This window comes from Haliotis asinina, chromosome 12, assembly GCF_037392515.1.
Source record: "Haliotis asinina isolate JCU_RB_2024 chromosome 12, JCU_Hal_asi_v2, whole genome shotgun sequence".
Classification (NCBI taxonomy): domain Eukaryota; kingdom Metazoa; phylum Mollusca; class Gastropoda; order Lepetellida; family Haliotidae; genus Haliotis; species Haliotis asinina.
The window spans coordinates 26,563,262-26,580,056 of record NC_090291.1 but is presented as its reverse complement, the minus strand read 5'-3'; the positions used below and the strand labels follow the sequence as shown (position 1 = coordinate 26,580,056).

Sequence of the window (16,795 nt, the reverse complement as noted above, 5' to 3'; positions counted from 1 at the left end):
CATCCCTTTACATGATGATACCAGAGGTTTGTCCAATGTCAGTCCAGATGGTAAAGTTGCAGAATATATGCAGAGGCAAAGTACTTTGTTTTAACATTCTGTATAATGTTAACAGTATGAACTGGTGTGATATTTGGTAATCGAAGATGGTAGGTTATTGTTGCTGGAAACAGTATAAATGAAACAAACACAAAACTAAGATTTCTTTCTTTATTCTATAAATATAATTTGGAAAAAACACTACTCTAATGTGCATCTCACTTCTAGTGCAAAAATTAAACTTGAGAACAAATGCAGTCCTTCACAACTGTTTGATTCATCAATTTCACAAAAAATAAAGAACAAATTATCTGAGTTTTACAGCAAGCGAGTTGGGATAGCTTTATAAATGTATTACTGTGCCCATTCACCATCAGCCAGCATTTGGCTAGTGGGCCAGTGTCTTTTTCGATCAGTGCATGTAATATTGCTGCAACTTCCTGATATAATGTTATAAAATGAAATAATGTTGTCACACAAGGTTTAGGAAACATGGTTTAGCTGGGAGTCCATTAAAAGTTGGAAGCCAGAGGATCAAAGTCAGCTTTGGAAAATGACATGAGTAAAATTGATAGTACTGTCCAAGATGCTATCTGTACAAGATAGCATGCAGTGGTGGTTGTTATGCAAGATAATCAACTTGTCTTCTTCTCCTCCCCAGTTTTGGTTTCTCTCTCAGACTTACACTTACGACATATTCGGTCAAAATAGTCCAGATAGAACAGTGAAATGACACGGAACAATCCAACTGTGGCTACCTGGAACACAAATATGGAAGTGTTGGAACTGGTAGATGTTTGGATGGCTCATCCAAGAAATGATGGGATGGGTGAGCAGCTGATCTGTTTTCTGTCATTTTTAGTTGGTTATTTATTAAAACTTGGATAAAATATATTACCCATTTTATTTATTTTCTGCAGGATAGTAAATGAATAGATACTAAAATCACACTGAAAAAAGAGATCTAACGAACATGACAACATAGATGACCTGACACAAGCACTTCCCCTTAAGAGTGTGTAGGTGGAGATGACTGGTGGACCATGGACAAGAGGAGTGCAATATGTATTGTCCTGCATCTTCTGAGTCTGTGTTTCATGGGTGTGTGTTCATTGTGTTCCTCCATCACCCATGAATACATTCTGCATGTTATATTTAATTTCAATGATACAGCATGTTGACATTTGATTTCAATTATACCGCACATGCAAGATCATCAAACAGGACATACAACTACATATGTTCCACTCCATGATTAAATGGGCGGGTTAAGCTAAATCACTGCTGACACAGCTAAACATGCCATGATGGGTGACTGACCTGCTGTGTTGCTTCCATGATGGACGTGACTGGGGACATTCCACAGGTCAGGTTGGCCAGCATGTAGCCATCCAAACCCATGTAGCTGAAGAAACGACCTTGCTGAAATGAAGACGAAACTATCAGTACTCTTTGGCCCTTGTGTTTTTCTGTTGCAGTATTTGAAAAGTATGTTTTTTTTTCCAGTCTAAGTAAACTTAGCCTCAGTACTTTTCGTTACACTCGACTGCTGAGTCTAACAAAACCTTATAGGAGGTCGGGTCAGGTAGCCTTTCAGACTGACCAATCAGAACACAGTTTACCAAATCGCGAAAGTGGTCATTTGCACATACATTTTGAACTTTTTATCTTGAAAAGGTTCATACCCGAACAATTCCGAATGCTATTTAGCGTACGATTGTTTCCGGGTGATGCATACGGTGCACGATACAACCATGACAACAGTGAGTAAACAGTCGCTGAAAATAGTGATTAGGGCCATATTCAAGGATATCATCTTGCGGAAATATTAGCAAATGGTAACCATGTCAAAGCGTATATACTGCCGGTCAAATAACTGTGTATTTTTGTTTGTGTCAGTGACCTGAATATTTTGTAAGTCCCTCCGATCCCTGAGTAGCAGCCATTGTCTGATTGGTTAAATCTATTTAACCGTCTCACTATTGATTGGGCAGTCATAGGTCGCTCTAAGGTTACCTGACACAACCTTCTACTAGGCTTTGTTAGACTCAGTGGTGGAGTGTAACAAATAACACTGAGACTAAGTTTACATAGACTGGGTTTTTTCACTCTTGACTCCATGTGACATCTATTCTTGGAATCATTTTAAGACATAAGATAATTTGTTGTTATGTCACAGCGATCCGTAACAAGTTAAGTCTGGCCCAGGGTGGGACCAGTTCCAACCGACAGTCCCGCATGATGATTTGGGTGGATGTTAAACAGACCATAAAGTGACACATCTTCGTTATCTCCAGTGTGTAGGTACCAATACTCCACTATATCCTGGATGCATCTATGGCTCAACCATACTTTATTAATTCCCTTTGCTGGTTCTGCATTCCCTCAGTAGCCAATCAGCAAAGCTGCCGTTACAACTAAGCTTGACAGTGTCAAGAAAGATGGTTGGTGTTGCAAAGGTGTGTTCGCAGTGTGACTCAGATTTTAGGGAAATCATACTGACAAATAATTTAAAAACAATATCTTTCTTTTTTAAAAAATCCTTCTACCTCTTTTAGAGTACCTCTGCATCTTTTGTATTGCCAAGTTTAATTGGTTAGATAATTTAGAAAGCGAAAGTGAGCTGTGATTGCTACACTCAACTTCTCAGAGTAGGCACATAATTGAATAAAAAGCTGGGCAAGAGAGGTAATAAATTCATCGTGCTGAGCTGTAGATCCATACTGGTATAGTGGAGATTTATAGGAACATCTGCCCTGCAGATATCGAGGATGAAAATGACACTGGTGTATACAATAATGACTTTAGTAAACGATCATGTAGCATATCTGGTAGTGTCTGTGCATGCTCTACAATAACGCAGATGGGCTGTACTGTTTTCACTGCTTGTGTCCTTCACAGTTTTCAGCTTGTCCATCACAATGTGCCAGACAATGTAATGTCCTTAACGTGTACAGTAACCTAAGAAAACTATTTCAGCTTACAACTGCATCCTTGATTATTGTTTTGGCAACATCTGCTGGTTGGGACAGACCGGCTGTTTCTGATATCAGTCGTGTTTCAGCAGGCTGTAAGAGATAAATATCCTCACTAGCTACCCATAGTCATACACATTCACATAGATAATACATACATTATTTTATTGCTAAAAATGCTTCACTCAGTTATACCCCCCAAATAATACTACCAGAACCTGGAAGAACAATAATTTGGCTTCCTATTTTAAAATTCTAGCATGACACATTAAACACAGAGAAATTATATCATTAGAGAACCAAGAAATGTTACAAACAGATGCCATCATGTTTAAAGAAATGTATTGTTCCATCATGTGACACTTAACAGAGGTATAAGAACACTTATAGTGAGCAGTAGCCTGAACGAAACCTTGGATTTCTGTTCCTCAGCAAATCCTGGTGTGTCTGTATCAGCTGGGAAGGCTAACGTTACATACACATTGTAGGGCTTCATCTGAAACAATGTGGTCCTTCAAAATTATTGTGTTTTAACAAATATTAACAACATTTGACATGCAACACAAAGACTCATCACAAAGGCATCACACTTTCCTTCAAATGCAAAATGCAGGAAAAACTGATTAAAAACAAATTGTTGCCCGTTACAGTACTAATTATTAATGTTACATTGAAGCATTTCACAACACCACCAGCATGATATGTGTGAGAGTATGTAGAGTAAATATGAACGAATAATAAGAGACATATTATACACTGTAAATGAAACAGGAGCCTGGTTCCACAGCTGTTTGGTGTGGCTGAAATGCAATGTTTACAAGAAACTGTTCTAAACGAGTGTGAAAGGTAACCTGAACCTATTATATCAAACTTATTTTCATCTAGGTTCAAGTCAAAGAGCTAAAACAAACTGGGATAATTCAAACACTTTTAGCTTCTCCTCTTAAAACTAGCCCAATACTGAATTTCAGATATATCAAACTATTTGCTGTGAATGCTGAAAATCAATTCATTTTAAATTTTAAATTGAAAAAAGACATGACGAACGAATTTCGCTGACATATTTGGACAGACTGATGAAACATTTCTTTGATGGGAAAGTCAAACAAAGTCACCTCCATGTGTAGTGACTCTGCCAATCCTCTCAAAGCATACTTAGAGGCAGAGTATGCTGTGTATCCAAACAGTCCGGTCTGCCCGGCTTGTGATGACACGAACACAATACGTCCTTTCTGACGCCGCTTCATGCCAGGAACAACAGCCTTGGTGGCATATACGCTGCCCATGTAGTTGATGTCAATCATTCTCTGGAAAAGACAGGGTAACAACAAAAGTCTTAACATGACAATCTGGCTTTGGATATTCAAAGAAATGTCCCTCAGCATACCTATACATATACAAAGATCAAGTAATGAGAACTGACATAATATATGGTTGTCATGGTGTCCATGTTGCCAATCACTACCAAATTTTGCAAATTGTCCAAAGACCTCATGTCTGGTAACATCCTGACAGAGTTCCAAGGTAATCAAGGATTGTGTTTCAGATGTTGTACTGAGAGACAGACAGAAAGGTGAACTGAAAAGTATCATATTCTTCCATACATGTTTTTAGCTTTGTCTATTTTGTACCTTGAACTCCTCCACTGCAATGTCCTCAAATATTCCACTGATAGAAGTGCCAGCACAGTTGACCAGGAGGAGGACATTACCCAGCTGTTCCTCTGCCTGATAGAAAACATTTTACTGAACATCATGGCAACATAAAACACAGGTTTCACTGAACTTTGTCAGGAAACAACTCACATATCTTACTGAACGTTGTAACTATACAATCCACACACTACTGAACTTTTTAACTACACAAATAGATTATCCTGATCACTTTTACAACTCATTTTATTTGATACCATTCTATATGATACTGGATTACTTGAAAATTCCCCAATGATGCCTCTACCTGTCGTATTGCTCTCTCCACAGCAGCAGCTTCTTTGGATAAATCAGCTGATATGCAGATGATCCGCTGCAACAACCACCACATTACGATACTATCTGTTCTGTGAAAAATAGTGACAAACTACAGCCAGGGACCACTGTAGCCCAATGGTAATATCCAGGAAAAATGAGTGTGTGAGCCTGTGTACAAGGAGATACCAGGGACATAGGCTAATCACACCGACTACATCACACCATTCGCCAACAATGGGGTCAGTTAGCTGCTGTATGTTTAAAAACAATTCTTCAGTCCAGAATACATATCTGCAGTTTCATTGTGTTTGCAAAACTTGATACACACAACAAAAATGAACAAAGTTACTTCCCTTTGCCATTTTATATGCAATAGCCTGATGCATAAAGGAGATGCTGAATCTATTAGAGACACCTTTTCATTTTGTGGACAAGAAATATTTGAATTTACTAGTGTTTTATATGATATTGCACAATCATAAGTTTCACTATGATTAATGGGCGAATATCCTGAATATTATGCCTAAACCTCGTTTCACCTCACTTCACTAGGTGAATATCCTGGATGAAATGCTATTCCCCACTTAACCTCACATACAAAATGAACACCCTGAATGAAAATCTAAATCCCATTTAACCTCACCTCATTATGCAAATATTCTGAATAGGATGCTTAAACCTCACCTCAAGGTAAATATCTTGGATGAAAAGCTGAACCCCACTTAACCTCATATCACAACATGAATATCCTAAATGAAATGCTACACCTAATCTCAACTCACCTAGTGAATATCTTGAATGAAATGCTAAACCCCACATAACCTCACTGCACAAAATGAATATCCTGAATGAAATGCTAAACCCCACACAAATTCATCTCACCTCGTGAATATCCTGAATGAAATGCTAAACCCCACATAACCTCATCTCACCTGGTGAATATCTTGAATGAAATGCTAAACTCCACTTAACCTCACCTCAAAAGTGTATATTGTGAACGGAATGCTAAACCCCACTTAGCCTAACAAGGCAAACAACCTGAATCAAAAGCTAAACCCAAGATTAACCTTACCTCACAGGGTGAATACGTACACTACCAGTTCCTTACTTCCTTACTCAAATTTCCTACCCCATGTTTAATAATTACTCACGTGAAATATGTTTTATTTAACATTTTAGGTGCCACTTGTGGTATTCAGATCGTTCTTCGCCACATTTCCCCTGCCAGATTCTGGTTGAAAGGGGTGACGGAACAAGAATAAGCAGAAATTTAAAAAAAGTACCATATTGCCTAATTCTGTCATGAACCTGTTGGAGTTATTTCCTGTTCCTTCTCTCCGTTGAACCGGAAGCTGGAAGGGGGAATGGCCTAATATATCATGATTTGCTCTTAAAATGTTGAATAAAACATATTTCACATGAATAATTGTTCAACATGGGGCTGGGAATGTGAGAGCAAAACCCAGTGAAGAAGTGAGTGTATACCTTTGATGGTGGTGATATTTTATTTTGACATGAAAAATATTTTTTGAACCAAAGCAAGGCAAGTACGTTGCCAACATTCGCTTGCTTTGCTTGCATGTAAGAAGACTGGTTATTTTCTCCATGCTGCGCAACCCTACAGTTTGCCTGTGCCTTGCCTGACCAAGTGAATATCCTAAATGATAATGATAAACCTTGCCTCACTAGCGTATATCCTGAATAGGTTGCTTAGGTGAGAAATACTCATTTGCAGTAAAAGGAAGACTAATTTAAGTTTATCATAACAAAAGTTGGTTTTGTACATAACCAAAACATACAGTCGGAGGTGAGGACCAAGATAAAGAGTTTGTTATATCCATCAGTTCACTATGTTATTTTATTGTAATTTATCATTATTTTCCTTAAAGAGGTTGGCAGGTGAAATGTGTTCCTCATTCTCTCTGCCCCTCATGGACCCTGCTGTCAACATCCTACAGTGGCAACTAAAGGACTGGCATCCACTGAAATCATGTCCATATGGAAGGTTGGTGGGAGACCTTTCAGTTGGAGGTAGTTGACAACAGTACCATAGTCCATTTTGATGAACAGAAAATATCTAGGTTCCTGAGAGGCATTTAGAAGTTGGTATTGTAATATAAAACAAAATTTTGTGTTATATTAGAAAATACCTAGTGACGGTGATGCCTGCTGAAATATGCAGCCTGGTTGTGTATTGGGTTCAGCTGAAGAAAGCATTGAGAATACTTAATACATTACATGCATACTTTAAAGGGTGTACCATAATATTATATCATTCATAGTCTTTTCAGCCACCCAATGTAAAACCATAATTGAATGTTTTCTTTCAAAAAGGCATGAACCTGGTTAGATTTGTCCTGAAGAAACTTTTCAACTTCTTCTTTGGCTTCTTGCAACTTTGTCTGAAAACATACAAAATTGAAAATACAAAATGACCTTTTTCTCTGTCTGAGAACTGGGCCCAATTTCTCAAAGCAAACTTCAGTTTGTCCTCAAATTTCAAATTGACAATTTGGAACAGCTGAATTTTAACTCCACTGCATTTCTAAAATGAAAAAGTTAAGTAACCTACCCACCAAACCTACACAGTCTACTATGTTTGAGTTTAATATTGATTTTTTTTTTCCTGTGAAATACATTTCCTGAATTTTGTCAAATCTGAGCAAAAATTAAGTAAAAACTCAGACTTAGTTTGTTTCGATAAATCAGGGCCTAGTAATTCAACTTATCAGCTGCTACAGAACACTATCATGTTATATAGATCCATGTTCCTAGTAAACAAGTATGTATTCCATTAAAGAGGTTGGATAACTGTGTTTTGCACATACCATATGTGATGGGATGTGACAGCAGGACAGCATATCTGTCAGTTTTACGTTACACACAAAATTCCCATGATCTTGCTTCTAATCATACTTCCGACATTGTTTATCTCCTCTGAAAAAACATACTATCTATCAATTTCATGAAAAGAGATTATACTGCACAGAATACTTTTTTTTTCAAAAAGAAATCCAGCAGTTTCCATGATATTTTGGCTATTGAAGACTAATAAAGAAATGCCACACAAGCATTTATCCGGAGGTAAACCTAGGAAAGAGTTATCTCCCCTTACTTAATTTGGGTATGTTGTTTAAAGCCATTTTCCAGTTTCGCGAAACAACTTTGTTCAGCATGATGTCCTTTGCAAAACAATGCGACCGCGAGCAAACTGTCAAAACACATGGCTGTAAAATTTTGTGACGTGTTTGACCGTGCACCAACCGCTATCTGAGGGATGCTGAATATGCCTTACCACCACTGTTGCTACGGTTTGTGCAAGTCTGATGATAACAGGTACAAGGCTCACCATGACATGGAAAACATATTATTTATTCCTTTTCTAAAGCTGCAGAGTCAACCGGAGAAATGTTTAAGGTGGATGAGGGCCTGTGGTGGAGAGGGATTTGATATCAAAAGCATCACAAGGTACACATATATTTGTTCCAAACAATTCGTAGGTGAATATATGTTTCCGTCAGGTGAAATCAATAATTAATATATTGTCAGAGCAAATGATTCATTTCTCAGACAATGATTGAAACAACAACCTGAGTCACAGATCTGTAAGTGATTCCATGGTGTAAAATAATGTACCTATGCATAGTTTCGTACACCTAACGAATACCGGATACCTACCAAACATATTGTTTAGTGTCACGTTACCCAAACTCAAATGCTAAACCTAAACCTTACCCTAACCAAATTATACCTGCTTGCTTTCAAAGATCGTTGAAGGTACCCGGTATTCTGTAGTCTTACCCATAGTTTTAAACTGCCGACTGAAATATATATATTCCTAACTGGGGATTGAAGTTGATGATAATAATCATCTTTAAGATGCCAATAACCATCTTTCAGGTAACATACAGTACTTTGTGCAGCAGTTTTAGGATCACAGTCTCTCAAAGCCCATGGATATTTAATTTCTAATACTGGTAGTTTGTTGTGATGATTTTCTTTGCATTGACATTCAATTGTACCATCCATTGAAGTACCTGTTATGATATGGATCTCGGGTCCAAGTGAGGGTACCAGTGAGCTCCCTTATCTAACTGGCGTGCTGGTTTGCTTGGGGGAATTAACTCAGCAAAGAGTCCGAAGTCATAAGAAGCTAATTACAATTTTATGTACAAGAGATGGAGTAACAAGGGTGGCCACAGAGAGTCGGTACAACCCTCTGGGCTGAGGGCTAGAGCTGACCTGTGTTGGGAGTCTAAACCCTACTGATGGACAAATGAAGTTGGAGACTATTTAACTACAATTTAAACAATACAAAGATTCTGATTTGCTGACTGATACAAAAATGGGTGTAACCTACAATAGCCAATGAAATACAGAATAAACAAAATGGGGTGTGTCCTACCATTACAACTTCAGTGACCAGACAGGGGGAGTACTTAATCTTTTAATCCTATTATCTAAGTGACATTAATCTTGTTGGCACATTTACTGGATGCTTGATTACTTACTCTGGGCTGGATCTTTAATGACCCTTAACTGGTGCTTGCATAATGTTATTTTACTGTAGGTGATGGCATGTTTACTCATCAAAGCAGTTTATTAACCTGTCTAGACATAACCCTTGTCTTAGTGAATGGTTTGTCTTACAGTGGTGTTCTGATTACCTCAGGCTAGGCTTTTAACCATGAAATTGTGTGGTCATAACTTATACCTTTTTCAATAGAATGTCTGTGAGATAAGCTTTACTATTTTTGAGAGGAGTCTTGTCTAAGCTATTACTGATACATGATGAAACTAATATTCTAAATTCATATTTTCCTAATATTTGAATGCTAATATATTGCTTGTACTGGTTACAATTAATATGAATTATCATTTCATGAAATACCAATGAAAGGGTTTTCTTCGTCAGTCAATAAACCTTTGATTTTCACAGACAATTTTTAGGTCTCCCTTTTCAAAATTTGTTCATACATTTCTTTGGCCTTGATTTCTTTCTTTCTACCCTACACAACAGAAGATGGTACATTGCTATTTTCAATGCTAAGACTGTCATGGAGCAAACATTTCACTAACTTTGAACAATCAATGTTATTGTTTTCCTCAGAAGAGTCTGCTCTGGTGTAAACATGTTTAAAATTTGAAGTGGTCACCATGCCTTTTCTCATAACTGACCATGTAGGATTTTCACCCTGCCCTTTGGTTTCATGTTCAATGTACAAAATGTCATCATAACAATATTTCAGTCTATCAGTTATATCCAGAGATATGTCAGTATCTGGAGGTAACTCAAGGGCTTCTAGCTTGTTGACTAAGGACATGGCAGCACATTTCTCCAAGGCACAAGCATTAGGATTTATCTGCAATTGTGAAAAGTTTTCATAAGTTCTCTGCAAAAAAATATAATTCATGTAGGTTACAACTGGTGCTGAACACAGAAAATAGTCCTTTCAAGTGTCATCCCATGACAGGGAATATTTAAGTCATTCAAACCTGGTGCAAGGAGGCTGCAAAATTGGCCATCTGTTCAAATGATGGAGTTGATCTGTCACGTACTGATCAAGGATAAAAATTCTCCTTGCCAAGGTCACTGTCTGAAAGTGTTTGTCCATAGCTGCAACACTGTACATATTGGTCATTTATACAGAAAAAGATACATATCTCCAATCGGTATTTCCTCTTGTTGGTGGTGATATTATTTAAAACCAGATTTTATGGCAAAATATTGACTGGTTACAGACTGATGTATTGAAAATTCCCAAATTTCCTCTTGTCTTTCTTTTTGTACCTGATTTCCTTAACTTTTAGGTGACACAGTGACACAGAGTATTTGACTTCTTGGTTGTTTGGTCCATAGGGATGGGCCATCAGTGACGCTCATTTTCTCAAAAGCTTCAATCTCAGAAAGTGTTGCTGCTATATGTCTGCAGGCTGCATCATATCTGAAATATGTGAAAATATACATAATATTGTTCCAAGAATAGGGTTACTTTAACAAACATTGTATATATACACATGTATATATACTCTGCATGGGCAACATCAATAACTACTTTCACGATATTATGGACACGTCTACATGAGTATTGGGAATGTACAAATGTTGTCCAAGATCCACTGAAACATCACAGATAATAAATACACACTGTTTCCAAGAGTATGGGACTGGTTGTTTCTTTTGCAAACTGAAGGGGTTTGGGGAATTTGGCTTTAATGGTATTTAATACTTTATTTTTATGCTCTCAAATCAAAGACAGGCAACCCACTTAATTCTAAGGATAATTATGAGAATTAGACCTTTCCAGTGTTTAAGGCCAACTAGCTCACTTACCCTCCAGGACACTGTCAGAATGTCCTTTAAATGGCGACATTCAATTTTGTCCACAGCAATCCATAAGTTGTAGAACTCGGACTTTACATAGGTCTTATTCCGTTCTGTTGGCTTCACAGATATTTTAAAAATTCCAATAGTGTCAGTAGCATCAACATATTTACACCGTTGACACGCCCATCAGCATGTTTACATCCGAAACATCCTGGAAGACGGGCAAGTCCAAGCTGGCAACACACTCTGCACAAAGTGATCAATTCGTGACAAATGTATCCTGTAAATCTCTCACCATGATCTTTCAAATACATCGTCAACTGTGGTACAGTCTTGGACGAGAACATTCATACAGCTGTTGTTTACAAGTTGTCATGCCTGCGGTCACGTCACAATGGGCAGATAACTCTAAACGGCAAAACTGGAAAATGGCTTATTGGAGATAACGTTGATACCATCTGGTAACATATTTTCATACTTTTGAATATTAACCTAGTGTGAATTTGCCATATAAAAATTCACTTTATTAAAACATCTTGATATCATAAAATTCATTTTTCATTGATGAAGCAATATTGTGTTAAAATTCCAGTCTTTTTAATTAGTGTGTCAGATCCTACGTATTGCCTTGAAAATTGATTTTCCTGCTTTATTTCACATCAGTACTGAAATATCTTTATAAAAAAAAACACATAATGAAAAATGAAAATAAGAGAATTCATATTGACATAGTACTTTATACAGACGGTGGCATGAGCGAGCACCATCTGTCGCATGACTTGCTATTTATATTACATATTTAGATTTGGGACACATTTTTCTACAAAGTGATACCAAATTTAGCAATTTCTTGTCATTTTCATTTTTTGTATCCAACCTCTTTAGCATGATAATATTTTTTGATTTATGAGTTTACAATTCTATATGCAGTTCAACAATGTATTAATGCTACCTTTCAACATCATATCACTGTTACCTTTCAACCCCATATCACTGTTACCTTTCAACACCATATTACTGTTACCTTTCAACACCATATCACTGTTACCTTTCAACCCCATATCACTGTTACCTTTCAACACCATATTACTGTTACCTTTCAACCCCATATCACTGTTACCTTTCAACACCATATTACTGTTACCTTTCAACACCATATTACTGTTACCTTTCAACACCATATTACTGTTATCCTGCAATACCATATTTATTTATTATCACTGTAACCCTTCAACATCATACTGTTACCCTGCAACATCATACTACTGTTGCCCTGCAAGTGAACACTATATTACTGTTATCTTTCAACACCATATTACAATTACCCTTAAACACCATATTACTGTTACCCTTCAACACCAAATTACTGTTATCTATCAACACCATATTCATGTTACCCTTCCAGACTATTTGTGTGTGTTATTATATTTCAACACTGAATTAGTACTTTGTCTCATTTTCAGACTACATCCCAACTTTACAGCAAGACTGTATCAATACTGCATTTCATCTCAACAATGAATTACCAATACTTCAACACTGTATTACACTGTAACACTAATTACTGGTGCATTACCTTGTAGAAGCAGAATAATCTTACTTGGTTTCGTGCCAGGAGGGATATGTTGGCTCCTCGCTTTGCCACCTCTATTGCCAAGGCCTTTCCAATTCCACTTGATCCCCCTGTAATCTGTGAAGCAACCAAACCAGTTCTGAGTCTGAATAAGCGCTTCACATGTAGTTCTTATAATTGGTCAAATTTTACAAGTTAATGACAAAGCTATACTCTTCTCTGTCACTGTGGACCATTGGTTCTGTTAGTATGATTGTTCCTACACATGAAACACTTGTGAAATACTGGATTTCGTTGTTTGTGCATACGCAATGCATACCCATGAGCTATTGACATGCTGGAATTCAGATGAAGACAGCATGTGCGGAGCCACTTATGTTCCAAAGTTTGTCGTTAGTAGTTATACACAAGCTGAAAGGGGTACTTGCCACTGGTCATGTGCAACAGTTTCAGAATGAAAGCTGATGGACTTTGTGCTTCATTGAGGGGTTTGGTTTTGTCTTGCAAACTTGTTATGTACGCAAAGGCATAGAATGCCATGGCAAGCAATGAGACAGGATCTTTCCCCTACTAAACATGGCATGGACATGACTGGGAGATGTGCACCTTGGAACACCCTAACTGAAGTTGAGGAGAAATGGGTTGGACTCCATCTCCCAACAGGACACACAGTAAGTCTCACTGAGCAAATGAACGTTTGACAAATTGTGGCAGTATTATATACTAATTATCCAAAATAGACTACAATGATATCTGCGAATTATGATCTTCATGATTAATACAAGGGGAGTAAATGAGTGACTTTAGCTTTACTCTGCATTTTGCAATACTCCAGCTGTAAACCAGCGGTTTGTAAATAATTGAGTCTGAACCAAACAATCCAATCATCAAAAGCATGAGCATTGATGTTACAAAGAAAACAAATGATAAACATTTAAATATTTTGTCAATATTATTTCAATTAAAGTTCTTATTACTGTACACCATATGGGGTAAATCAGTTTAAGAAAGACAGCCCGTCATAACGTCCGAGATGGATGGATTATGTGGAGGACGGGTTAAAATGAAATCTAGTCTGTCCTCATGTCGGGTCCGTTTTACCAAACCAATTATAACCTTTGATATAATGATTATAACCTTTTTGAAAATTGCCAAAGGATAGTAAACAGTTGATTATAGTAGGAGAGATTTACCAGTCTCTGGGTGTGCATATTAAATGATAGCTTAAAATAAAACAAACCAGTTTAAAGTTTTGGTGTTATATTTGTGGAGGACAGGCTAAATTTAGGCAGGACTGGTAAAAAGTCTGACCAGACAGTCCTGTGGACAGGCCAAATTTTCTACATCTGTCCTACACTGGTAATATGAACCTCGTATTTCTATATCGAATATAAGTCTAGATCAGTACATCCAACTGAAGTTGACTGGTCACATGACACGCACCAGTCTGAACAGATGCATTGAAATATACGTGAAATATGGCATGACCACGATACATGGATTTGCGGAACAATGGTATGAACTGACCCACCTGCATTGCAGCCGTGCATTGTTAATTAATGTAATATTTAACTAACATACATAGCGTTCACTACATATATAACATTGCCAATAACACACGATGATATTCTTACCAAGACATGTTCGTTGATTAGTTCCAATGGTTTCGGTGCTATAAGAGGCGAAGTTAGATACAAAACGATTAAGAAAACAACAAATAAGGCTACTGCAATCCAAAACCACATCTTGAGGAGCTCTAGGACCGGCAAACAACAACGCGTCCTGAACAACGATACCAAACCGGAAGTAATAATTCAACGTGCGCATTCGCATGTATGTGTTGCATATGACTTTTAATTACCCCGGTTGAAATTGATACTACATTTGTGAATGTTTTCATTGATTATTACCAATACATTTCAGGGCAAACAGTCGTGTACGCTCTTGTAAGGGAGGCTACTCCCAGCACAAACGCTTACCGCATGCCACTAAATACGTATGAAAATATTGAAAATCTCACCCAAGTGCCCATACTAAGATCAATTATATCAACACGAGTTGTTAAAAGTTAGTTTTCAATGAAAAATGTACATTTCTCAACACCGAGCTACCATATTGTACTGGCAATGAATCGATGTCTTAGCATTGTTATGTCATCAGGTTCATGAGTCACTGCATTGTCAAGGCATTGTACAAAATCTACTGTGAAAACTATATCTCCTAGAAGCTACATGATCTCACACCAGCGATATCTCTTGCGGTACACAGTTTTGGATGATAAATGCATGCTTTACATGCTAACCGGTTCATCCATATATGACATGTATGAATTAATCTATTCTAATTAAATCCGCAGTGCTGTTACAATGGCATGTAGCCTATATTTGAATGTAGTATTTATAAACAAAAACAAAAACAATAAATTCCTTTCAGTATCGGTTTGTTTGTTGTTTAAAGCCCTATTTCAGCGCATCGTACTTTTGCAGTACTCAAAACAGACTAGTGATTGACATCATGATCATCGACCTTCGTAATTAGGAAACGATAACATGTATCACTGCTGTCAACCAAGCCATCAAGCCTACCTGACAAGCTGGCTGCTGAAGACCAGGGCCCACTTGCACCAAGCGATCTTAGCACTACAATGATTGTAACTCCCATTCTCCAGTATAGGCTAAAGATAGATGTAGCCATAAGATCGCTTTGTGCAAGTGGACCCAGTTCTAACCCTGATCTTCACTGATAAAGACGTTACGTTCACAAAGGCCCGGGTGAGAATACTTGCTCTTCAGTAGATATCTAATCCATTCTTGTCATATTGGAGAACCAACAGGATCGGATTGTCAGTCTTGTTGACTAGACTGATACATGTCGTATGAAGTTATTGTTATGTCATCACTACTTTTAACTGGGCAACTCACACAGAACAATGCTTAATTACATAGGATGTAGTTAGATGTGGATTCAGGAAGATGGTGGAAAGTCCATAATAAAAGTCCATAGTTTTACGCAGCACTTACTTTATTCCAACCATATGTAAATAATCGGATCTGGACCAGACAATCAAGGGATCAACAGCATGAACATCAATCTTCGCAAATGGGATTCGATGACGTGTCAACCCTCTCAGACCCCCAAATCAATTCACGGATCTTCATGGGTATGAGAATAAAAGAAGATGAATACAGAAATGTAAAGAGTTTTGAAGTGATATAACTCAATGACTGTTCAGAGCAGTCCCTGTTTGTAGAGCCAGACACACATTTAGTGAAAACAATCAACACATTTCTGCACGCTGATACTTATATATGGTGAACATTGCCATTAAAGTTCGATGTATCTGCTTGAACCAGGGTATGCATGTATTGTATGGTTTAAGTGGCATCCTGTCTATGTGTGTCTATGTATGACACTGTATTGTATATTTATTGCTATAGGCACACTTTAGACGTTAAACTTTCAGCCATTAATTTTGCAAGCACTGATTCCCAACTGAGTATAAATAAATAACATAACAAAGAAGTGTGAAAGCATCCGATTAGCGTTGTTCCTCGGTCACTGACCCTGAGAATTCCACCCACCAAATGCCCTCGAGAATCAACTGGACATAAAACTCGGATATCGGACCTTTTCATTTCCTCACCCCGTCATGGGCTATTTGCCACCACTACAGATAAATAGTTTAAATGCTGACAGAAAACGATTACAGACCCCTCTATTCAATTATTTTGACAGATTAACCATATCCAATGAGCAGAAAACGCTATCTATCCCCGCTGAAAAAAACCACTTCCTGCTCTACTGTTCAATTATCACCTAATACCTTGACGCAGGGCAGCCAATACTGATGTTTGTATTGGCAGTTTGTTCCGTTTGCCTAAATGTCATGCTGCTTTCACCAAAACATCAA

The 16,795-nt window shown here is 37.5% G+C and overlaps 1 protein-coding gene across 1 annotated transcript; it reads right to left on the bottom strand.

Moving 5' to 3' along the window:
* Positions 1 to 196: 196 nt before the first annotated feature.
* LOC137258853 (3-dehydrosphinganine reductase-like) lies at positions 197 to 14,858 on the bottom strand. The gene is made up of 10 exons (XM_067796549.1): positions 14,520 to 14,858; positions 12,913 to 13,002; positions 7,327 to 7,386; positions 4,974 to 5,039; positions 4,646 to 4,741; positions 4,130 to 4,321; positions 3,427 to 3,510; positions 3,024 to 3,107; positions 1,360 to 1,461; positions 197 to 797 (listed from the first exon to the last, which is right to left on the bottom strand). The coding sequence occupies exons 1-10, from the start codon at positions 14,628 to 14,630 to the stop codon at positions 675 to 677; spliced, it is 1,008 nt and encodes a 335-aa protein (XP_067652650.1). The 5' UTR covers positions 14,631 to 14,858; the 3' UTR covers positions 197 to 674.
* Positions 14,859 to 16,795: the final 1,937 nt, after the last annotated feature.